Source organism: Hypanus sabinus, chromosome 6 (assembly GCF_030144855.1).
Source record: "Hypanus sabinus isolate sHypSab1 chromosome 6, sHypSab1.hap1, whole genome shotgun sequence".
NCBI lineage: Eukaryota > Metazoa > Chordata > Chondrichthyes > Myliobatiformes > Dasyatidae > Hypanus > Hypanus sabinus.
In genome coordinates this window covers 57,705,705-57,730,758 of record NC_082711.1, presented here as the reverse complement: position 1 = coordinate 57,730,758, position 25,054 = coordinate 57,705,705, and the positions used below count along the sequence as shown (strand labels likewise).

At 39.8% G+C, this 25,054-nt stretch overlaps 1 protein-coding gene across 2 annotated transcripts in view; it reads right to left on the bottom strand.

The window, feature by feature from the left end:
* The window catches only part of gtpbp10 (GTP-binding protein 10 (putative)), a 56,120-nt gene that overhangs the window by 5,802 nt on the left and 25,264 nt on the right, over positions 1 to 25,054 (bottom strand). For both annotated transcript variants that reach the window (XM_059972208.1, XM_059972209.1), the window contains exons 4-9: positions 20,902 to 21,046; positions 18,502 to 18,575; positions 13,691 to 13,743; positions 8,107 to 8,214; positions 6,498 to 6,575; positions 2,257 to 2,380 (exon numbers count right to left, since the gene is read on the bottom strand). In XM_059972208.1, coding sequence (XP_059828191.1) covers positions 2,257 to 2,380; positions 6,498 to 6,575; positions 8,107 to 8,214; positions 13,691 to 13,743; positions 18,502 to 18,575; positions 20,902 to 21,046 — 582 coding nt within the window. The remainder of the gene's footprint in view (positions 1 to 2,256; positions 2,381 to 6,497; positions 6,576 to 8,106; positions 8,215 to 13,690; positions 13,744 to 18,501; positions 18,576 to 20,901; positions 21,047 to 25,054) is intronic.

The window sequence follows — 25,054 nt, the reverse complement described above, 5'->3', positions numbered from 1 at the left end:
CCCTCTAATCTATCCTGCCAAAGCACCACTGTAATATTTTCTGTGACAAGCAATACAACACCTCGCCCTCTTGCCCCCCCCCCCCAATTCTATCACACCTGAAGCAACAAAATCCAGGAATATTTAGTTGCCAATCACACCCCTCCAGCAACCATGTTTCACTAATAGCTACAACATCATATTTCCAGGTATCAATCCATGCTCCAAGCTCATCCACCTTTCTTAAAATGCTCCTAGCTTTAAAATAGATGCATTTAAGAAACTCTCCACCTCTTCCTCTGTTTATCCCTAATGGTGCAAACAACTTTATTATCTTTTTCTTCCTTCTCCCCTACATCTTCGGTCTGAGCGCTCCCCTTCTCTGTCACCTGCCTATCCTCCCTCACACACTGTCTACTAGTTTTCTCTATTTGTGAACTAACCTCTCCTAGTCGCTTCAATTTGATTCCCACCCCCCAACCATTCTAGTTTAAAGTCTCCCCAGTAGCCTTCGTAAATCTCCCCGCCAGGATATTAGTCCCCCTAGGATTCAAGTGCAACCCGTCCTTTTTGTACAGGTCACACCTGCCCGAAAAGGGGTACCAATGACCCAAAAACTTGAATCCCTGCCCCTTGCTCCAATCCCTCAGCCACACATTTATCCTCCACCTCATTCCACTCTTACTCTCACTGTCGTGTGGCACAGGCAGTAATCCTGAGATTGCTACCTTTGTGGTCCTCCTCCTCAATTCCCTCCCTAACTCCCTATATTCACCTTTCAGGACCTCTTCCTTTTTCTTTCCTATGTCATTGGTACCTATATGTACCACGACCTCTAGCTCCTCACCCTCCCACTTCAAGATATCTTGGACACGATCAGAAACATCCCGGACCCTGGCACCAGGGAGGCAAACTACCATCCAGGTCTCCTGACTGCATCCACAGAATCGCCTATCTGACCCCCTAACTATCGGGTCCCCCATTACTACTGCCTTCCTCTTCCTTTCCCTACCCTTCTGAGCTACAGGGCCAGACTCTGTGCCAGAGGCACGGCCACTGTTGCTTCCCCCAGGTAGGCAGTTGCCTCCAACAATACTCAAACAGGAGTACTTAATGCACTGTATTTTTAACCAATAAATTTAATGACTGAATTTGAAATAAAAAAAACAAATGCTGACTGGAATCTATTACAAAATTAAATGCATATTTTCTTGACTATTTACATTTTAGGTTGGCTTGCTGCTTAAGATTTAACTATGCATTTTTAAACAATGTACATTAACATGACTATCAGTTGTTTCTAATGTGCATTTTGACTAATGACATGCACTAATGCTGAAATTCACAGGGTAAGTGCAAAGTATTTAGTACAATAGATGTTTCTGATCTAAAATGGAAAACTGCCAATTTAAAAATAAAACTCAATATTAGTTAATGAATAGATTATGAAAAGTCATCAATTGCTTCTCAAAAATGGGTCACAAGTTGTCTCTTCTGGTACAGCTGATTAAAAACTGCCATTTTAGTAAATATGTCAACTCTGTTACATTGTCTCATTGAGGTAAGATGACATCATGGGTATATACAGTAAAATCTGTGGTTTAAAAAAAAGATACATAATTGTTAGCCGTTTTTGTGAAAACTTAGGCTGATAGAACAGTTCCTATATGCAAAATACTTTAACAATCACAAATAGAGAAATTTTTTTTAAAGATATCAGAATGGATTTTGATTGCCTCTGCCTGAAATGAATAAAGCACTAATGGTGGCGGTCCTTGTTATTCCATTTCTAAGACCAGCTCCAAGGGGTCTACGGTTGGTGACAAATCAAAAAGAGAACTCTGAATGCCATTTTAGTTGGTACTGCTTAGAACTTAGACCTGGACCAGGGAGCAATGCAAATAACCTTTCAGTGTTCACTCCATAACTCCTATGCTATTTAACTCAACTGTCAGCTGCTTCTTGAGATCCGATCTAGCCAAAGGCATCTGGATTTTTTTTTGTGTCCTGCAGCTCATTTAATAAATTTAAATAATATTACAGATTTTACTGATCCAGAAATTAAAATGTTAATTTTGTTTTTCTCTCTCAACAGATATTATCAAATCTACTGAGAATTTGTAGTGTTTTGTACTTATATTAGTCTTCAATAGTCATTTGGCAAAGGTCAAAATTAAATCTACGATGCATTTAATTTTGGAGTTAGTGCTTGATAATGACAAATTATAACATACCAATATGAATAAACACTTGGATCAAATGGGTTTTCTGCCTTACCTTGAGGCTGCTGAAGCTGTTGCATTAGCTCTTTAAATTTTTCTGCAGCATTTTTCAAATCCATTTTGTTTACAGCTAACAATGCAGGCTTTGATAAAAGCTCCACTTTATATAGCTCCAACTCCTGTATGTGAAAAAGGATCATAATGAAACACAAGATCTACAACATAGTCTGCCAGGTAAGAATGCTGAAATATTGAGACACATTGTGTGACCATATCCCAAATTCAAATGAACAGTAAGAGACATACAGCAGAGTGTATGCCTACTCCAAACAAAGCACATATTGTGCAATCTCCACAGCTCAGTATTTTCCAGGAGGTGTCAAGTAATTGAGAAGAAACTCATATAAAGAGTGGAAATGAAGATCAACCGATACCAAAATATGACTATTTCTTCAAATGAATAATTCAAATGCAGATAGTAACTTGGAAATATTTTTGATAAAAGCAATGTATTGCAGAAAGGAGGTTAAAAAGAATCAATTTTTACTTTGGCAATAACATGCTACACATTGAAAACAAGTTTTCCAAGTATCCTGCATTACCAGCAGATAAATAATTACCAGATTGATAAATATGGGACAGAAGAATGCACATTACCAAACTCACAAATGAAATTAGTCATCTAGAATACCAAAAGGAATAGTACTCTGAATGTTATTCAGTACAAACTTGAATACTAGTTGCTAGTACACAAATCCTTGGAGGAAAATAGGTAATGAATTACGCTGGCAGAAACACTATGTTTATAAAATAAAAAAGGGAAGTAAAATGATATTGTATGCATGTGAAGCTGCTTTTTATTTGCAAATATACATTTCACCTACATATCCTGATTCAATATTCATAGCATTGAGCTCCAAAGATTTTGTAATAGGTAAATTTTAATAACTGGATGAAGCCCTGTTAAGTTGATCAACACCAATTACTGTTAAGTGCCATGGGCATCCTTTGGTAAAGATTTGTTTTCTGTACTGAAGCAGTCTTCACGGAGTAGTATGATCTTTATGTTATTTCCTTGCATTTGTGCAACTACTGGAAATAGCATAAAATCACACTACTCTATTAGATCAGTGAGGAATGACAACATCATTAATGTACAAGAAAGTACTTTAAAGTTTTATTCTCAGGTTTACTTACTTGTACCTACATCAATAAATCTGTGGCCAATCAAGTAATCTGGCTCCATGTATTTCCTGCTCAGAACACCTTTTTACCTAATTTTAGAGGAAAGGAGACTGAAGATCTTTTTATGCTTTTCTCCTGCAGATTCATCCTTTCTTTTCCCCAATTCTCAAATAATCAGTTTTAAGCTTTGATCTTACAGGAGATACAAAAATAATCTGCTTTTTTGTCTGACAACAAAGTAGGTGCTACAACATACACACAAACCTTCCCCAAATTTCTCTCTGTTCTTTGCTAAATTTCACAGCAATCCATAGTGAACCTCGTGCTATCAATATTTCCATTCACTGGCACAAGGATTAAATGAAACTATTTGGTACAGCTGTCAGAGACAGGAAACAAGCCCAAACTCACACTGAAGTAGTCAGAGGAGAGGATATGTCAGGAAGGTAGCTACACATTCAAATTAAAGGCAACAGGGCTTTTTAAAAATTCATCACAAGATTTGAGCTTCATTGACAAGGCTAGTTTTACTGAAAATCTATAGATGAAATTAAGAGGGTGTTGGTAAGATGCCGTTTTGAGCCACTTCAGTTGTTCAAGTGAAGATACTTTCAGAGTTCTGCTGGGGAAACAGATCCAAGATTTATAGCCAGCACTGATGAAAGAACAACAAAAAATGTTTAATTCACGATGATGTGTCACTTAGAGAGGAATCTGTAGGATGTGAGTTTTCCATTCAACTGCTATTTTTGTATGACAGGGAGAGTGAAGTTGAGAGTTTGGAAAGAGAATTTGGTGCATTACAGTTGTGCATTAACTACTAAAGTACATCAGTAAGTAAAGTCAAGTCACTTTTTATTGTCATTTCGACCATAACTGCTGGTACAGTACATAGTAAAAACGAGACTTTTTCAGGACCATGGTGCTACAAGAAACAGTACAAGAACTACACTGAACTACGTGAAAACAACACAGAAAAAGACCACACTAGACTAGAGACCTACCCAGGACTGCATAAGATGCACAAAACAGTGCAGGCATTACAATAAATAATAAGACAATAGGCACTATAGAGGGCAGTAAGTTGGTGTCAGTCCAATCTCAGGGTACTGAGGAGTCTGATAACTTGGGGGAAGAAACTGTTACATAGTCTGGTCGTGAGAGCCTGAATGCTCTGGTGCCTTTTCCCAGATGGCAGGAGGGAGAAGAGATTGTATGAGGGGTGCATGGGGTCCTTCATAATGCTGTTTGCCTTGCAGATGCAGCGTGTAGTGTAAATGTCTGTAATGGCAGGAAGAGAGACCCCAATGATCTTCTCAGTTGACCTCACTATCCACTGCAGGGTCTTGCGATCCGAGATGATGCAATTTCGGAACCAGGCAGTGATGCAGTTGCTCAAGATGCTCTCAATACAACCCCTGTAGAATGTGATGAGGAGGGGGGTGGGAGGTGAACTTTCCTCAGCCTTCGCAGAAAGTAAAGATGCTGGGCTTTCTTTGCTATGGAGCTGGTGTTGAGGGGCCAGGTGAGATTCTCCGCCAGGTGAACACCAAGAAATTTGGTGCTCTTAACAATCTCTACCGAGAAGCCAATGTTCAGCGGGGAGTGGTCGCTCCGTGCCCTCCTGAAGTCAATATCCATCTCTTTTGTTTTGTTCACATTCAGAGAAAGACTGTTGGCTCTGCACCAGTCTGTTAGCTGCTGCACCTCCTCTCTATATGCTGAATCATCGTTCTTGCTGATGAGACCCACCATGGTTGTGTCATCAGCGAACTTGATGATGCGGTTCAAGCTGTGTGTTGCAGCACAATCATGGGTCAGCAGAGTGAACAGCAGTGGGCTGAGTACACAGCCCTGGGGGGGGGGGGGGGGGGGCCGTGCTCAGTGTGATGGTTTTGGAGATGCTGTCTCCAATCCGGATTAGAGACAGTCATGTAGGCTGTTATGTACTGGATGGGGCTGAACTTCTTATGCATTTTTAAAGCTGCACCATACAAATAGAAAATATTCTTATATATTCTTGACTTGTGCCTTGTAAATTGGTAAAAAGGCTTATAGACGTTGGGAGGTGAGTCATATGCTATAGAATGCACAGCCCCTAATCAGCTCTTGTAGCCACTTTGTTTACAGGGCTGGTCCCTTTAACTTTTTAGTTTACTAAAGCCCTTAGGGTATTATGTGAGAGAGTTCAGCATAGTTGAATGCCAAGCACAGGTGATTGAATTCTCTCATTAGAGAATAATACTGCCTGACGTGTGTGGTGAAAATAATATTTACCATTTAACAGACCATACCTGAATGTTGTCTCTGCCTTTCTCAGTATAGACTTGAGTTATTTGAGGCTAGAAGTAAAGGAGTTTACTTACTTATGGCTTGTTACAAGTAACTTTTATTTTAGCAACGTGCTGTAAGGATTCACTGCTAATGGCTTCTATGTAATGTTCACTGCTGAGGTAAAGGTTTCTCTGTAGCAGCAATGTTTGGGTTATGGCTGGAGGTAACAGGACTGTGGGATGCCAATCAGAATTTTGTTGCTCTGTCCTGTGCATCTGGAAGGAGGTTTTTTGCAGGCTTTTGCTGGGGACAGATGAGGAGAGAATTCGCGATTGGAGAGATCTGGTAGACCGCCAAATGGGGTGGACTTGGAGCGAGGGTCTGAAGGGCAGCGACGATTGGAGGAGGTTGATGGTAGACGATTGACTTATCAGTGAGCTCCAGCATTTCGCAACAAACTTTTTAATAAGATTGGGCCCTTTTATTTTCTTTTTTTTCTTTCTTTACTAACCATATAGTAAAAGTAAGAATTATAAAGCTTAATCATTTAATCACATATTGTGTACTGTTTGTTACTTCGAGCTACTGATTTGTAACAGGGGACACATCGCACAGCATCTACCCAAACAAGATCTCTTAAGTCTGGCCGGGCCGGGGGCTATCACCCCCTATATTAAGCCACTAGCTGAAGCGAGAGTTACAAATACAACATAAGGAATGGAAATCAAAAGAATATTTTTAAATGTCAAATGGGTTGTAGATATACAGGACTGTATGTTCAAATCAAAAACAAAAAAACTCTCTGGTTTATACTTCTCTAAAAAAAAATTAGCTCACCTTTGTTAAAAGCTGAACAGCTTCAAATACATTTCTAAATGGTGTTTCAGATGAAAGTTGAAATCCAGTCACATCCACCTACACAGAATAAATCCAAAAAAAGGTATTGTAAGAACCATACAAGTACATTAATTTTATCATAATGCTGTCAGTAAAATAGATTTTCATTAAGTTTTAAAATTTAAAAATAGATGACACATCAACTAAGGTATAATAATTTTGGTCATCTTTCAACAAAGTTTAGAGTCATCAAGGGGAACCTGATCATTAAATTTGCTGATGATACCACAGTGGTGGGGCTCATCAGCAAAAATGACAAAACAATGTACAGGGAGGAGGTCAAACACCTAGAGAGCTGGTGCAGTGACAACAACTTGATGCTTAATGTCATCAAAACCAAGGGGATGATCGTCGATTTCAGACGGTCTCAGCCTGAGCACACACCCCTCAGCATCAGCGGCTCCACAGTGCAGAGTATGGAAAACATCAAGTTCCTTGGGTTGCAGATCTCGGACAATCTCACCTGGTCCAGGAACACCACAGGGATTGTGAAACGGACCCAGCAGAGATTGCACTTTCTGAGGAAACTTAAACAAGCATCTCTCCCCACTAACATCTTAACTACATTCTACAGAGGCGTGGTTGAGAGTGTGCTGACCTGTTGCATCACAACCTGGTACTCCAGCTGCAGTGCTGCCGACAAAAAAGCCTTGCAGAGAGTGGTTAGGGGAGCAGAGAAGGTTATTGGGGTCTCCCTACCTTCTGTCCAAGACCTCTTTCAGAGTCGATGTGTCCAGAAGACACGGTACATCATTAAAGACCCCTCATACCCTCTCCATAAACTGTTTGTTGTTCTGCCATCAGGCAAATGTTACAGCAGCATCAAAACTAAAACCATAAGGCTACTAAACAGCTTCCTCCCACAGGCTCCCAAATAGCTGCTCTACCTGACTCTGCCTTAGACACCTTTAACCTGCACTGGACACTTATAACTTGATTTTAACTGAGATGTGGCTGTTGTGTTTTACTATCTATTGTTGTGTTTATTATTTAGTTTTGCGTTTTTTATGTTATGATTGCACTTGCCCCTGGGAAACGCTGTCTCATTCTGCCCTGCTGAGCTGATGTACGGTTAGAATGACAATAAAGTTTTTGAATCTTGAATCTTGAGTACCCTGTTTATGCACTAGAGGAATTCTACAGTTTAAGATTTTTTAAATTTCATGCAGACATTCAAATAAGCACTTGCTCAGTGGTCAATGTCATAATTACAACATCTGACCTGAGATCTGAGACTTTAATAAAACAGGAGTAGTTATAGACCTGTTTGTAACTACCCAGGTCCGACTCCTGATGCAATGCTTTCAAGACTGCCATTAATGACAAAACAGCATGCCATATTTTATGGATTAAGTATATATAAAGATGAATCACTTTCTCATTATTCTAGTGGTGGGTATGGAATCAGGATTTTCAGATGAAAAAGCAGTTTGAGAAAACAAGTAAATAAGTCATGCTGGTTTCATCAATGTCTAAATACAGTGAGCAAAAACATTCCACATCTAGAGAATTATATAAGAAAATCAAATAAAATTAGTTTCTCACTCACCACATAAAGAAGTTGCTTGGTCCTCTCTACATGTTTAAGAAACTTGTGACCCATTCCTTTATTTAAGTGTGCACCTTCAATCAAACCAGGTAGATCTGCTATTGACACCTGTTACAACAAACACTTTGTACTTTACACATAATTTACAATTTATATACATTAGTTTGAAACATAAAGAACTAATTTTAAACTATATTTGAAAATGTGCTATTTCTAATTTCTGGCCTCACACAAACACGTGACAGAAAGTTTTCCAGCAGTGTTTGGGTAATGGGTAAAGTTAAGTTCTCTTAACTTTGAAAAAGCAGTTGTGAGCCCATCAATTCTCAATTTTTATGTTAGAAAAATAAATGTTAAAAGTCAACATGGACTGTTTAGAGGGAAATGCAGAGGTGCCTCAATTTCCCTAGAACACCTTGGTATTAGTAATCACACACTTGGAAGATATTTGGTTAATGTCAAATGTTACTGACAAAGTATCCATCTAGACAAGTGGCAAGTATTCCTTCAAATTCCTGACAATGAATTACTCAGTTTGAATATCCATAAGACCATTCAGTCATAGGAGCAGAATTAGGCCATTCTGCCCATCAAGTCTACTCCACCTTTCTACCAGTTGATTTATTATCTCTCTCCAGCCTACTCTCATAATCATATGGCTAATCCAAGTTAGCTCGTCAAATATGGCATCCACAAGATTTATGTTGGTCTTGTAGTGACAAACCTAAACACAAAACATAGAACACTACAGCTCAGTACAGGCTCTTCAACCCACTATGTCATGCCATCTTTTTTAACCTAGTCCAAGATCAATCTCACTCTTCCCTCCCACATAGCCCTCCATTTTTCTCTCATCAATGTGCCTACTAAAAATGGCTGTTCCTTCAATCACAGGTACATTGAATTTGGATACTGTTCAGGGGTATGACCTACCAGGAGAAAGCTGCAGCGACAAGGTCTCTGGCACTGAATTTAGCCCTGTGGCCCAGAAAGGAGGGGGAAGAAGAGGTTTGCAGTGGTGATTGGGGATTCAATAGCTGGGGCTATGAAATTCTATGGATGAGAAAGGAACACCCATATGGTATGTTGTCTACCAGATGCCAGTGTTAGGGACGTCTCAGATAGAGGTCCACAGCATTTTTAAGGGGGAGGATGAGCAGACAGAAATTATGGTACATATTTGTAGCAACAACACAGGTAGTTAAAGGAATGAGGAGAAATTGGTGCAGGAGTGGTTTTCAGATTTGTGGACCATTGGGACTACTTTTTGGGAAAGTAGGACCTGAACAAAAAGAATAGGTTACACCTGAACTCGAAGGGCACCAGTATCCTTGCAGGCAGATTTGCTAGAGTCGTTGGGGAGGGTTTAAACTCATTCGGCAGGAGAATGGGAATCAGAGTGATAGGTTAGAGGATGCAGCGTGTAGAGACTGTGAGGAAGGATAGGCAGTTGATAGATCAAAATTGCAGTCTTTGGTATGGGCTTAAGTGTGCCTGTTTAATGCGAGTATTAAGAACAAGGGTGATGAACTTAGAGCTTGGGTCAGTACACAGTGAAAACATTCTGGCCATTACAGAGACTTGGCTGTCACAAAGGCATGAATGGCTGCTGGATATTAGATGTTTCAAAAGGGACAGAAAAGGAGGTAAAAAAAGGTAGGGCAGTGATATTGCTAATCAGGGATAGTATCATAGCTGCAGAAAAGGAGGACATTGTAAAGGGAATATCTACTAAGTCAGTGTGGGTGGAAGTCAGACATAGGAAGGGAGTAATCACTTTACTGGGAATATTCTATGGAACCCCCCCCCCCCCCACCCCACCAATAACAACAGATCTGGAGGCAGTTTTCAGAAATGTGCAAAAATAACAGGATCGCTCTAATGGGTGATTTCCCTAATTTCTGTAATACTGATTGACACCTCATTAGTGCAAAAGGTTTAGATGGGCCAGAATTTGTTAAGGAAGGTTTCCTGACACAATATGTAGATAGACAACATTAGGAGAATCCATACTAGATCTAGTACTAAGCAAAGCACCAGGTCAGGGTTCAGATCTCTTGGTGGGAGAGCATTTCGGAGACAGTAACCACAACTCTAACCTTTACGCTAACCTTGGAGAGGGATAGGACCAGATGGCATAGGAAAGTGTTTTATTGGGGGGAGGTATAATTATGATACTATTACACAGAAACATGGTTGTATAAATTGGGAACAAAACTATTCAGGGAAATTCACAACAGAAATGTGGAGGTTATTTAGGAAGCATTTGCATGAGGTTCTGGATATGTTTATCCCATTGAGGCTTGAAAAGGATGGTAGGGTAAAGGAACTATGGTTAATAATAGATGTGGAATGTCTAATCAAGAGGAAGAAAATTGCTTAATTAAGGTTTAGGAGGCAAGGATAAGAGATGGTTCTACAGAGTTACATGGCAGCAAGGAAGGAACTGAAAAATTGAATTAAGAGAGTTAGAATGGGGTATGAGAAAGTCTTGGCGAGCAGGATTAAGGAAAACCCAAAGGTTTTCCACACATATGTAAAGAACAGAAGGATGGCAAATATGATGGCAGAATATAGTATTAATGGTAAGACTCTTGGCAGTGTGGAGAATCAGAGGGATCTTGGGGTCCGAGGCCACAGCACCGTCAAAGCAGCTGCGCAGGTTGCAGCTATATAGGACCCTGGTCAGACCTCACTTGGAGTACTGTGCTCAGTTCTGGTCGCCTCACTACAGGAAGGATGTGGAAGCCATAGAGAGGGAGCAGAGGAGATTTACAAGGAGGGTGCTTGGATTGGGGAGCATGCCTTATGAGATTAGGTTGAGTGAACTCGGCCTTTTCTCCTTGGAGTGATGGAGGATGAGAGGTGACCTGATAGAGGTGTATAAGATGATGAGAGGCATTGATCATGTGGATAGTCAGAGGTTTTTCCCAGGGCTGAAATGGTTGCCACAAGAGGGCACAGGTTTAGAACTGGGGAGTATGTACAGAGGAGATGTCAGGGGTAAGTTTTTTTTTTTTTTTTTTTTTTTTTTTACGCAGAGAGTGGTGAGTGCGTGGAATGGGCTGCTGGCAATGGTGGTGGAGGCAGGTACGATAGGGTCTTTTAAGAGATTTTTGGATAGGCACATGGAGCTTAGAAAAATAGAGGGCTATAGGTAAGCCTAGTAATTTCTGAAGGTCAGGACATGTAGGGACATAGAAGAATAGAAAATCTACAGCACAATACAGGCCCTTCGGTCCATGTGGACCGAAGGGCCTGTATTGTGCTGTAGATTTTCTATGTTTCTATGATTACTATAGTGTGGGTAGGACCAATCAGGGATAGAAGAGAAAACATATGCCTGGAGTTGGAGGAGGTAGGGGAAATCCTTAATGAAAACTTTGTTTTAGTATTCGCCGCTGAGTGGGACCTTGACATTTGTGAGGGAAGCGTAAAATAAGCTGATATATTAGAACATGTCAATACTAAGAAAGAGGATGTACTGGAACTTTTTAAAAAAGATTAGGATACGTAAGTCCACGGATGTGCCACAGGTTATCTTAGAAAGTATTCTTTCATTTCACATAAGCCGAAGATAACTTGAGAGTCCATTCCATTGATATAATAACACACAAAATATGCACATTTAAGATGCTAAAATAATTAAGTGCCTTATTTTATCAATAAACTAACACATTACCAGTATTTTTGTTTAAAAAGACAAATGCTATGTTTCATTATCCATAATTATTAGTCTTTCCCCATAATTATTGCCACCATGTTCATCAAGCATAATAATATTGCAGTACAGAGAGAACAGAGTGAGACCATCAGGAAAATAATGCTTAGCCCACTCCTCTACTCTCTGTATACACGTCTGTGTGGCTAGGCATAGCTCAAATACTATCTACAAATTTGCTGACAATAGAACCATTGTTGGTAGAATATCAGGTGGTGACGAGAGGGCGTACAGGAGTGAGATATGCCAACTAGTGGAATGGGCCGCAGCAACATCCTGGCACTCAACGTCAGTAAGACGAAAGATGTGATTGTGGTCGTCAGGAAGAGTAAGTCGAAGGAACACATACCAATCCTCATAGAGGGATCAGAAGTGGAGAGAGTGAGCAGCTTCAAGTTCCTGGGTATCAAGATCTCAAGGATCTAACCTGGTCCCAACATATTGATGTAGTCACAAAGAAGGCAAGACTTTATTAGATGTTTGAAGCAATTTGGCACGTCAACAAATATGCTCAAGAACTTCTATAGTTGTACCATGGAGAGCATTCTGACAGGCTGCATCACTGTCTGGTATGGAGGGGCTACTACACAGTACCAAAAAAAGCTGCAGAAGGTTGTAAATTTAGTCAGCTCCATCTTGGGCACTAGCCTACAAAGTACCTAGGACATCTTTAGGAAGTGATGTCTCAGAAAGGCAGCGTCCATTATTAAAGACCTCCAGCACCCAGGGGGCATGCACTTTTCTCACTGTTACTGTCAGGTAAGAGATACAGAAGCCTGAAGACACACACTCAGTGATTCAGGAACAGCTTCTTCCCCTCTGCCATCCGATTTTGAAGCTTTGGACACTACCTCACTTTTTAAAAAAATATACAGTATTTCTGTTCTTGCACATTTTTAAATAATCTATTCAATATATGTAATCGAGTTACTTGTTTATTTATTTATTTTTCTCTCTCTGCTAGATTATGTATTGAATTGAACTGCTGCTAAGTTGACAAATTTCACGATTTCAGATCACATGCTAATGATAATAAACCTGATTCTGATTAAAATACCAGTAACTACACTGTGAGGAAATAAAGCAAATACATAAAAGATTGTGAACATCATAAATATGTATTATATTGTAAATTAATATATACCTCTCTGTTTTATTTGCCAATTACTAAAATAAGGGTAATGCACATTGAAGTTTCTTTTTATTCTTTATGACAAGGGGGCCATTCAGACAATCGAGCCTTAGCCAATTCTCAAGCAATTCCATCCTTTCTCTTATTTGCTTGTTACCTATTCTTTCACCCATTCACTATCATCTTCCTCACCATCCACCCATACTCGAGGCAATTTACTAATGTGGTCAATTAACCTAGTATGTTATGGAGCCTTAATGAAAAACATGACCTTCAGTTCAAGTCTGTAGTTATCATTAACCACCCATTTATATTAATCCTAATTTTTATTCTTTCCCCCCATTTTCATCCAGTTCCCCCAGATTCTACCATTCATCTACCAACCCACGTCTTTGGGATGTGGGAGGAAACTGGGGAAACACAAGCAGTCATGGAAGAATATGCAAACTGACAACACTGGAGCTAAGAACTGAATCCAGGTCCCTGAAGCCACAAGACAGCTCAACTATCTACAGCATTACAGTGCCATCAGATTCTACATATTGAAACATTTACTAAAAAAAACTGGGTCTTATTATTTGTGTTGTACATTCCCCGGGCTGATGCAGGCTAAATTTCTAGCAATGACCCTCTTCTCCAATTTCCTGTGGAAAAAATTCTGATTAATTCAAAAAAGCAGTCTCGTATTTTCTACTCTATTGTGAAATGAACATAAATGATTCAATTCTCACCTGTTTGTAATCATTGTATAATAGTTTTCCAATTTCTGGTTTCAAAGTAGTGACTAAAGATTAAAGCAAAACACATGTGAACAAAAAAAACTTTAAAAAAGATATAGACACGAGTATCTTTACATGTCAATTAAGCTGAAGAATATGACAGTTGGATCCCAGACTACATTCTTTTGGGAAAAGAAATTTTGCTTGGTGCTCAAAGTGGAAGACAACATGGGGAAGATCAGTTAGCCCACATAGCCTGTCCCAAATAAATTACTTTTAAAATAAATTTATTTTCATGTTATACCACAACATTGAATGAGTCCACAACAACAACATATTCAATATAAACTGCATGCAGATCTGACTGGAAGAGCAAAAATGAAAACTACCTTCTATGTACTATATATTTATACATTTTAATCATATTCTGGGTTTAACTTTGTTGAATAGTATACCACAAACAAATATGTCTGATGATATGTCTACATTTGCCCTTTGACGTTAGACCATAATGTGGTACTGTGCAAAAGTCTTAGGCACATATATATAGCTAGGGTAACTGAGACTTTTGCATAGTACTGTATCTTTCAATGTGGAGCAGAGAACAAGTTTGAAAATTTGGCAAGAGCAAAGCATGTTAAGCATGACAAGGGCATAGCCATGAGTGGGGTGTGGGACAATGGCATAGAAGGTGTGCCAAAGGCGGGGGATGGTGTGGGTGCAGACACATCCAGCATTGAGACACCGGGCAAGGTAATTTGATTCCAAACAATTGGTTTATTGATCTTTACAGAATGTCTCTATTGTTTCCCTGTCTTTTTCCAACTATGAGACCCTCTCCTTGCCCCTTCCCACTCTCAGTCCACATAGAAATCCATATCAAAACCAGGTTAATCACACACACACACATCATGAAATCTGTTTCTCTTGCTGTAGCAGTACAGTGCACATAATTACTACAGTACTGTGCAAAAGTCTTAGGCACCTTAGATAGATATACAGTATTTATAATTAAAAGACTTCAAGACATAACAGCAGAATTAAGCCATTTGGCTCAAGTCTGCTTTTCCATTTCATCATGGCTGGGTCATTTTCCTCTCAAACCCACTCTCCTGCCTTCTCCCATAACCTTTCACACCCTGACTAATCAAGAACCTATCAAACTCCACCTTAAATGCTCCCAGTGACCTGGCCTCCACAGCTAACTGTGGCAATGAATTCCACAGATTCACACTCTCTGGCGAAAGAAATTCCTCCTCATCTGTTCTAAAAGGACGTGGCTCCATTCTAAGGCTGTGTCCTCTGGTCCTAGACTCTCCCAACAAAGAAAACATCCTTTTGATGCTCAATAGGATTCAATGAGATGCCCCTTCATTCTTCTGAATTCCAGCCAGTACAGACCCAAAGCCTTAAATCACTGCTCAAGTGATAACCCTTTCAGTCCCAAAATCATTCACATGAACCTCCCCTGAACTCTCTCCAGTATCAGCACAATCTTTCTTAAAAAAGGAGCCCAAAACTGCTGCGTGTGGCCTCACTAGTGCCTTATATAGCCTCAGCATTACATCCTTGCTTTTATATTCTAGTCCTCTTAAAATGAGTGTTAACACCGATTCAACATGAAATCCCACTCGCCATCCTCATCATATTCTACAGGGGTTGTATTGAGAGCATCCTGAGCAGCTGCATCACTGCCAGGTTCAGAAATTGCACCATCTCAGATCGCAAGACCCTGCAGCAGATAGTGAGGTCAGCTGAGAAGATCATCGGGGTCTCTCTTCCCACCATTACGGACATTTACACTACACGCTGCATCTGCAAAGCAAACAGCATTATGAAGGGCCCCACGCACCCCTCATACAATCTCTTCTCCCTCCTGCCATATGGGAAAAGGCACTGAAGCATTTGGGCTCTCTCGACCAGACTATATAACAGTTTCTTCCCCCAAACTATCAGACTCCTCAATACCCAGAGCCTGGACTGACACCTTACTGCCCTATTGTCTTGTTTATTATTTATTGTAATGCCTGCACTGTTTTGTGCACTTTATGTAGTCCTGGGTAGGTCTGTAGTCTAGTGTAGTTTTTTTCTGTTGTTTTTTTATGTAGTTCACAGTTTAGTTTTTGTACTGTGTCATGTAACACCACGTTCCTGAAAAAACATTGTCTCATTTTTACTGTGTACAGTACCAACAGTTATGGTCGAAATGATAATAAAAGTGACTTGACTTGAAAATTAACCTTTAGGGAATCCTACACAAGGACTCCCAAGTTCCTTTGCAACTCTGATTTTTAAATCTTCTCATTTAGAAAGTAGTCTATGTTTTTATTCCTTCCTGCAAAGTACATGACCACATACTTCCCAACACTGTATTGCATCTGCCACTTCTTTGCCTATTCTCCTACTCTGTCCAAGTCCTTCTGCAGACTCTGCTTCAAGACTACCTGCCCCTCCACCTATCTTCATATCATCCTCAAACTTGGGTGGCCACAAAGCTATCAATTTCAACATGGAAATTGTTAAAATACAACAAAAAAAGTGGTCCCAACACAGATCTCTGGGGTACACCACTAGTCATCGGCAGCCATTCTGAAAATGTTCCTTTCATTCCTACCCTTTGCCTCCTGCTAATCAGCCATTGCTCTATCTGTGCTAGTATCTTTCCCGTAATATCCTGGGCTGTTAACTCATTTAGCAGCCTCGTGCGGCATCTTGTCAAAGGTCTTCTGAAAGTCCAAGTATAAAACATTCACCAGTTCTCCTTTGTGTATCCCACTTGTTATACCTTCAAAAAAAATTCCAACAGATCTGTCAAGCAAGATTTTCCTTCAGGAAGCCATGCTGGTTTCACCTATTTTGCATGTGCTTCCAAGTACCCCAAAACCACATCCTTAACAACTGACTCCACTATCTTCCCAACCACTGATTGTCTGGCTAACTGGCCTATAATCTCCTTTCATCTGCCTCCCTCCCTTTATGAAGAGTGGAGTGACATTCACAATGTCCAGAACCATGCCAGAATCTATTGATTCTAGAAGGATCATTATTAATGCCTTCACAATCTCCAGCTACCTCTTTTAAAACCCTGGGGTGTAGTCTATCAGATCCAGGTGACTTCTACCTTCAGACCTTTCAGTTACCCAAGCGTCATTTCCCTAGCAAAAGCAACTGCACTCACTTCTGCCCCTTGATACTCTGAAACTTCCAGCATACTTCTAGTGTCCTCCACAGTGAAGACTGATGCAAACATTTATAAAGTTCATCCGCCATTTCCTTGTCCCTTGTTACTAACTCTCCAGTGTCATTTTCCTGCGGTCCAATATTTAATCCTGCCTCTCTTCTTATATATCTGAAAAAAAATTAATACAATTTTTGATATTATTGTCTAGCTTATCTTCATATTTCATCTTCCCAATGGCCTTCTGTTGGCTTTTTAAAAATTTCCAATCCTCTTAACTTTGAACTAATTTTTGTTCTAGTAAATATCCTCTCTTTTGCTTCTATGTTGGCTTTGACTTCCCTTGTCAGCCACAGTTGCATCATCCTGCCTTTGGAATACCTCTTCTTCTTTGGGATGTATCTATCCTGTGCCTTCCAAACTGCTCCCAAAAACTCCAGACATTGCTGTTCTGACGTCAGCCCTGCTAGTGTTCCCTTTCAAATCAACTTTGGCCAGCTCCTCTCTGATGCCTCCATAATTCTCTTTACTCCACTATAACACTGATAAATCTGACTTTAGCTTCTCCCTCTCAAATTGCAGGGTGAATTTTATATTATGACCACCGTTTCCTAAGGGTTTCTTTACCTTAATCTCCCTAATCATATCCAGTTCATTACACAACACCCCATTCAGAATTGCTGATCCCCTAGTGGACTCAACCACAAGCTATTCCAAAAAGCCATTTCAGAGGCATTCCACAAATTCTCTCTTGAGATCCAGCATCTACTTGATTTTCCCAATCTATCTGCATATTGAAATCCTCAATAACTCATGTAACATTGCCTTCTTCACATGCTTTTTCTATCTCCTGCTGTAATTGTAGATCACATCCTAGCTACTGTTCGGAGGCCTGTAAATAATTCCCATCAGGGTCTTCTCACCTTCATAACCTCTACCCACAAGGATTCTACATCTTCTGATCCTATATCACCTCTTTCTAAAGATTTAATTTCATTTTTTACCAGTACTGCCACTCTTCCCCCTCTGCCTACCTGCCCGTCTTTTCAATACATTGTGTATTGCAGGTGTATTACATTGGGGGATATTAAGCTTCCAACTACAATTGTCTTTCAGCTATTATTCTGTGATACCCGTGCATTTAAATATAAAACCTTAAGTCCTGCATTTGTCACCCTTTTCAATTTTGCCCCCTTTAACATTGCAGCTCATCCCACTGACTACAATTTTGCCCTAGCATCTGCCTGTCCTTCCTGACAGTTTCACTATACCCTACATCTGCTTGTAAACCAGTATTCCTAACACTCCAGTTCCCATCCCCCTGCCATTTTAGTTTAAACCCTTCCCAACAGCACTAGCAAAACTGCCTGCAAGGATATTGATCCCCTTCAGTTATAGGTGTAGCCCATCCCTTTGTACAGATCCCAGAGGATCCCAATGATCCATAGATCTGAAACCATTGCCCAAGTACAGTATACAAGAAAGGATAAGATTGAAATAATGACACTGGGACTTCTAACAGAAAACAAACCCCTTTATTCACATTCAAATCAAGGAAGCAACAGAAAAAGTCTTAAAGGAAGGCATTGGTAACATATAGAGGGGGAAAATCCAAAAATAAATATCTTCAATGGTTTATACTTACATGGATAATCTGCAATTCTTGGTTTTGCATGAGACAATTTGCTCAATAGTGTAGATTTCCCAGCATTTGGAAACCTGGAATTAATAGAAATAAATTTATGAACTTAAGACATAACTTAAAAGTATACAATCAATAAAGTTTTAACTTATCTGCTAAAGTCAGTCCAGTACTAAGCTGCATAATAAAAAAAATCAGAAGATTTAAATGATTAAGACCAAATTCAATGATGTACTGATACCTGTCATTCAATGTAGAACTTTCAAGTAAATGAAACTAAACAATTAGAAGTTCAATAATGTTATGACTTCAGCTTCAGAGCAGCTTTTACATTTTGATTGTTCTGCATTTCAATTTGTGTACACAACAAATATCGTGCTGATAAATTTACAGCAGACAGCGAAAGTTTGTAATTATAATAGAGAAAATTTGACATCAACTTCAGCAATGCAGATAAATCAAAAATCCACTCTTACAGGATGTGTTCTAAACATTTTTCATTAATCTGCAGAAATTTATGAATTGATGAGAACTCTCATTTTTTAGATAGTTTTCTCAATGCTACCTTTGTTGCATGAAGTATAACTGAATTTTAAATGACATATCAAACCATAGAAACTATTTAGCAAGTCCTCAGATCCTGAGCAGGAGTGGATCTCTGGTTTTATTTGCATGTGGCTATATTGCCCAAGTCATTGTTAAATTTCTTCCTAAACACAACTACCTTATCCAGTAGATGGTCAACATTTCTATCACTTACAAGAAAAAAAAGAAGTTTGCTAGTAGTACATCAGTTTTTGCCTTAATTGTTATAAAATCATAAAATATAGGAGCAGAATTACATTATTCAGCACATTGAGTCTGTTCCTCCATTCAATCATGGCTGATATCTATATTTCTCTTCTCAACACCATTCTTCTGTCATCTCCCACTGTCTGAACCCTTTTACCAATCAAGAACCTATTACTTTCTGCCTTAAATACACATATTACACGGCCTGCAAGGACTCTGTGGCAAAACTAAATTCCATAGATTCACCATCCTTTGACTGAAGAAATCACACATCTCGGTTTTAAAGGGATATAACTCTATTCTGAGGCTGTGCCCTTGAATCCCAGAATCACCTAGTTTTCAGGTTTCATTTCGATCCACCCTCATCCTTCTGAATTCTATTCAGTACAGGTCCAGATTCATCAAACATTATGTCTTTCATTCCTGGGATCGTTGTTGTGAACCTCCTGTGGACCTTCTCCAGGACTAGCACATCTTTCTTTCAATACAGGACCCATAACTGCTCAGAATATTCCAATGCAGTCAGACCAATGCTTCACAAAGCCTCAGCAGTACATCTTTGCTTTTATTTTCTAATTCTCTCAAGACGAATGCCTTTCTTACTACCAACTCAACCTGCAGGTTAACCTTAAGGGAATCCCAGACTGGAACTCCCAAGTCCCATTATGCCTCCGATTTCTGAATTCTACTCCAACTAAAAAAAAGTTTACACATTTTCTCTTCCTATCACAATATATAATCTTACACTTCTCTATCTGTTTTCCATGTCATTTCTTTGCCCACTCTTCTGAAATGTCCATGTCTTTCTGCAGACTTTGTGCCTCTGCACCACCACCCATCTTTGTATTGTTTGCAAACTTGATCATGATGCCATCAGTTCCATCATCAAGATCATTAATGATAATATATGTAAGCATTATGTACCTGAAGATAAAATTTGTGTCCCAATACTAACCGCTAAGGAATTCCACTCATCACTGGTAGCCATCTTGGAAAGTGCTCCAGATAAAAGAAATTATTGGTAGGGAACATAAAAAAACAGAAGAAACAGAAATGGGAATTGCCTATATGATCCATCAAGACTGACTAGCATTTAAAATCATAGTTGATTTTCTACTTTCAATCCAATTTTCTGTCTTGCCCTACGTCTCTGGATTAACAGAGACAGATTATTTATTGATTTCAACTTGAAAATGCACAATGATTAAGCAACCATATGTCTCTGGGAATCATAATTCCAGATTTATAACTTCTGAAGTAACTACTAATTGGCACACCTTTTACATGGGAGTATAACTATAGTTCTAGACACTCAAAATGAGAAAGCATCTTTTCATTGGCACCCTATTAATCCTATTAGAGATAATATTTTCTCTGTTCCATCGCCAGAATTGCAAAATGTGCATTTTCCTCTGAGTATCTCAGTCAAATAAAATGTGCTAATCTTGCAATTATTTTAATGATAAAAAATAGGATTATGCATGAAGACCAAGATAATCACTAAAATTAGAATAAGCTGGTATCCCACTCAAGGAATGTATGACAGATGTTATATGCTACTAACATCATTGTTTCCGTGGTATTGTTGATAAATTAACAACTACAACTTACCCAACCAATCCAACATTTGCTACCAGCTTCAAATCCATTCTTATGATTCCACTTTGGCCCTTCGAAGGCAGAAAGTTCGTCCTAAATGATCCGCCATGACCACCCTGAGCTACGATTAACCGATCCCCTGCTCGGTTCAGTTCACCTGGAGAAGAAAAACAACTTCAAATATTTAGAATAGCAACTGCAATTCTAACCATTTAAAAAAAAAATCACTAATCATATATTCTGTATCAAAAGGTGCAGATAATTAGATGCAAACAAAAATTTCAGCAGCATCCAAAAGCCAAAAAAATCCAAAAGCAAGCAGGCTTTTTCCCCACATTCAAGTCGACTTTTTCCACTGGAGACTGGGTGCCAAAGGAACCAGGAGTAATGGGTAAGGTGAAAGGTTCCTACCGGATGGTAGCACTTGAACAAGAACTTTTAGGATGGGAAGCAGCTTCTTCCCCCAGGCTGTAAGACTACTGAACCCCCCTCCCAACACCCAGGTCTCATCACATATGAAGTGCCAGTGTGTCATAAATGCACCTTATTATTTGTTAATTTGTTTGTAGTAATAATACTTTTGTATCAAATAGCTTCTGACAACCAAGTCCAACTCCTGGCTTTCTCGTATGGCTTAGCCTCCAAGCCCAGCAGAACTGTTTCTACTGACAGGATAAGGGGCGAAGGCAGGTCCTGGCACCTTAAAACCAGTGCTTCGGGTAGATGGAGCTCGTCAGCCTAGGAAGACAGTCCATCTAAGAGAGGGAAAACTCTGATTTTAAACCTCCGCTGCCTTGCGGCCATACCCACTCATGGGGAAAGGCTTAGGGAGTAAACCCTGAGGATAAATCCAGAGCTGGAGTCCCTAAGGCAGTCTGACGTTGCTTTCAACCTCATTCTGGTAACTTCTGCGATGACACTGGTGCCAAGCTGTTATGGGTCTTTGCCCTTCCCTTGAACAATATCAGTGGCATGGAGAGGGGAGACACACTGCATGGGCAACTGCCAGTCTTCCATACAACTCTGCCCAGGCCTGCGCCCTGGAGAGAACGTAGATCCATGGTCTCATGAGACTAATGGATGCCGCACATACATGTGTATGGTTGAATGACAATAAACTGAACTTTAACTTAAACTATGTTAGCTTTGCATAAGTTGTACACATTCACGTTTGAAAATCTACAATTCCCATTACTTCACCATTTAAAAAATACACTGTCTTTTTTGGTAACATCACATTTTACCACATTGTCCTCCACTTGCAATGTTGTTGACCATTCAACTCAGCTGATCTACCTTGCACTCAACATCAGCAAGACCAAAGAATTGATTGTGGATCTCAGGAAGTGGAAATCAGAAGAACCAGTCCTGATTGAGAGGCTTGCAGTGGAAAGAGTGAGCAGCTTCAAGTGCTTCAGCGTCAACATCTCAGAGGATCTATCTTGGGCCCAATACAATGATACAATCACAAAGAAAGCATGCCAACAGCTCTACTTGATTAAGAGTTTGATGTTGCTGGATATGTCACCAAAGTCTCTTGTAAATTTCTACAGATGTACAGTGGAGAGTATTCTGACTGGTTGTATCACCACCTGGTGCGGTGACTCCAATGCGCAGAATCAAAGGCGGCTGCACAAAGTTGTGCACTATGCCAGTTCCATTATGGGCATAGCCCTCCCTATCAGTGAGAAAATCTTCAAGATGCTGTGCCTCAAAAGGTGGCATCCTTCATTAAGGACCTTCTCCATCCGGGAGATGCCCTCTTCTTGGTATTACCATCAGAGAGGAAGTACAAGGGCCTGAGGAACCATTCTCAAAGATTTAGAACACCTTCTTCCCCTCCACCATAAGATTTCTGAACAGTCCATGAACATTACCCCATTATTCCTCTATTGAACTACTTATTTTTGTAACTTATAGTAATTTTTTAAGTTTGCACTATATTACTGCCACAATACTGCAACTTCCATGACACAAATCAGTGATAAAAAAAAACCTCATACTGATTATTTTGAGTATCTTTGCATTCTGATAGCTACACATACTGATTTCTCAGAGGTGGTGTTGGGTCTTTTGAAGAATATCAAGATGGATGCCCCCAGGGCCTGACTGGATCTATCCCAGTTTATTGAGAGAAGAGAAGATTGTTGAAGTCTTGACAGGGAACTTTGTATCCTCTTTAGTCATAGGCAAGTTTTCAGAGGACTAGGGAATAGCCAGTTTTGTTCATTTGTTTAAGGAGGGCAGTAGCAACCAAGAAACTGGAGGCCACTGAGTGGTAAGGAAATTACAGAAGATGATCCTTAGGACCAGGACTTAATCATCTCTAGAAAAGTGTGTACCAATTTGAAATAGTCAGCATGGCTTTGTGCAGGGGAGGCCATGTCTTACAAATGGAGTTATTTTAAGGAAATGACAAAGATGACTGGATTCATGTGAGGCAGTAGATGTTGTCTACATGGGCCTTAATGAATCATTCAATACAGTCCCCTCATGGTTGGCTGATCCACCAGATTAAAACATATAGGATCCACAGAGACTTGGTAGCTGGAATATAGAATTGACTTGGCCATAAAAGACAGAAGTTAAGTGTGGAAGGTTATTATTCTGACCGGAAGCAAATGATCATTAATATTCCATAGCGATCAGTGCCCTGTGGTGTTAATGACCTGGATGATAATGTAGATAATATGATTAGTCAGTTTCCAGAAGAGATGAAAACTAAGAAGACAGCCCAAGGATACAGTGTGATACAGATCATCTGGAAAGTTGGGAACAGTGACTGTAGATGAAACTTATTCAGACAAGTATGAGATAATGCACTTTGGGAAGTTAAATTCTGTAGGACATATAGAGTAAATGGCAAGAACCTTGGAGTGTTGATGCAAGGAAAGGTCATGGCATTAAGTATGAAGGTTGGCAGCAAGTCATGTTGCTGTTCCATTAAAACAGGTTAGGCCCCATATGGAGTATTGCGTGCAGTTCAGTTCTGGCTATCATGTAACAGGAAGAATTTGGGGGCTTTGCAGAGGATGCAAAAGAGGTTTGTTAGGATGTTACCACAACAACAACCACTTATTCAGAGTCAGCAAGATCAACGAGTTGAATATTGACCTCAGAAGGAGAAAACTGGAGTTCCATGAAACAGACCTCATTGGAGGATCAGAGGTGCAGAGGGTCAGCAACTTCATAAATTCCTCAGTTTTATTTCAGAGAACCTGTACTGGGCCCAGCACTTAACTGTGATTACAAAGAAAGCACGGCAGCGCCTCTACTTCCTTACGAGTTTTCAAAGATTAAGCATGACATCTTAAACTTTGATGTGTGGTGGAGAGTGTATTTACTGGCTGCACCACAGCCTGGTATGGAAACACAAATGCTTTTGAACAGAAAATCCTACAAAAAGTAGTGGATATGGCCTAGTCCATCATGGATAAAGCCCTCTCCACCATTGATCATACCTACAAGAAGCACTGTCGCAGTGAAACAACATCCATCATCAGGGACTCCCACCACCCAGGACATGCTCTCTTCTTGCCATCGGGACAAAGGTATAGGAGCCTGAGGACTCACACCACCAGGTTCAGAAACAGTTATTACCCCTCAACCATCAGGCTCTTGAACCAAAGGGGATAACTACACTCAGCTTCACTAACCCCATCAATAAACGTTCCCACAACCTAGGGACTTACTTTCAAGGACTCTTCATCTCATGTTCTCAATATTTATTGGTTATTTATTTATTATTATTATTATTATTCCTTTATTTTTGTATTTGCAGCTTGGTGTCTTTTGCACGCTGGTTGAACACACACTTAGTGCAGTCTTTTATTGATTCTATTATGGTTATTATTTGAGTGTGGATTTATTTAGTATGCCTACAAGAAAATTAATCTCAGGGTTGTATATGGTGACATATATGTACTTCAATAATAAATTTACCTTGAACTTTAAAATGATGAGGGGCACAGATAGAGGAGAATAACTCTTTCTCCAAGGGTGAAAATATCAAACAGTATTTGTGCCTAGAATGTGCTGTCATGGGTAGTGGTGGAAATATGCACGACAACAGCATTTCAGAGGCACATGAATAGCAGTGGATGGAGGGATATACAGTCACAGGGTTGTTTTAAACTGCATGTTCCTGTGCTGAACTGTTCTCTGT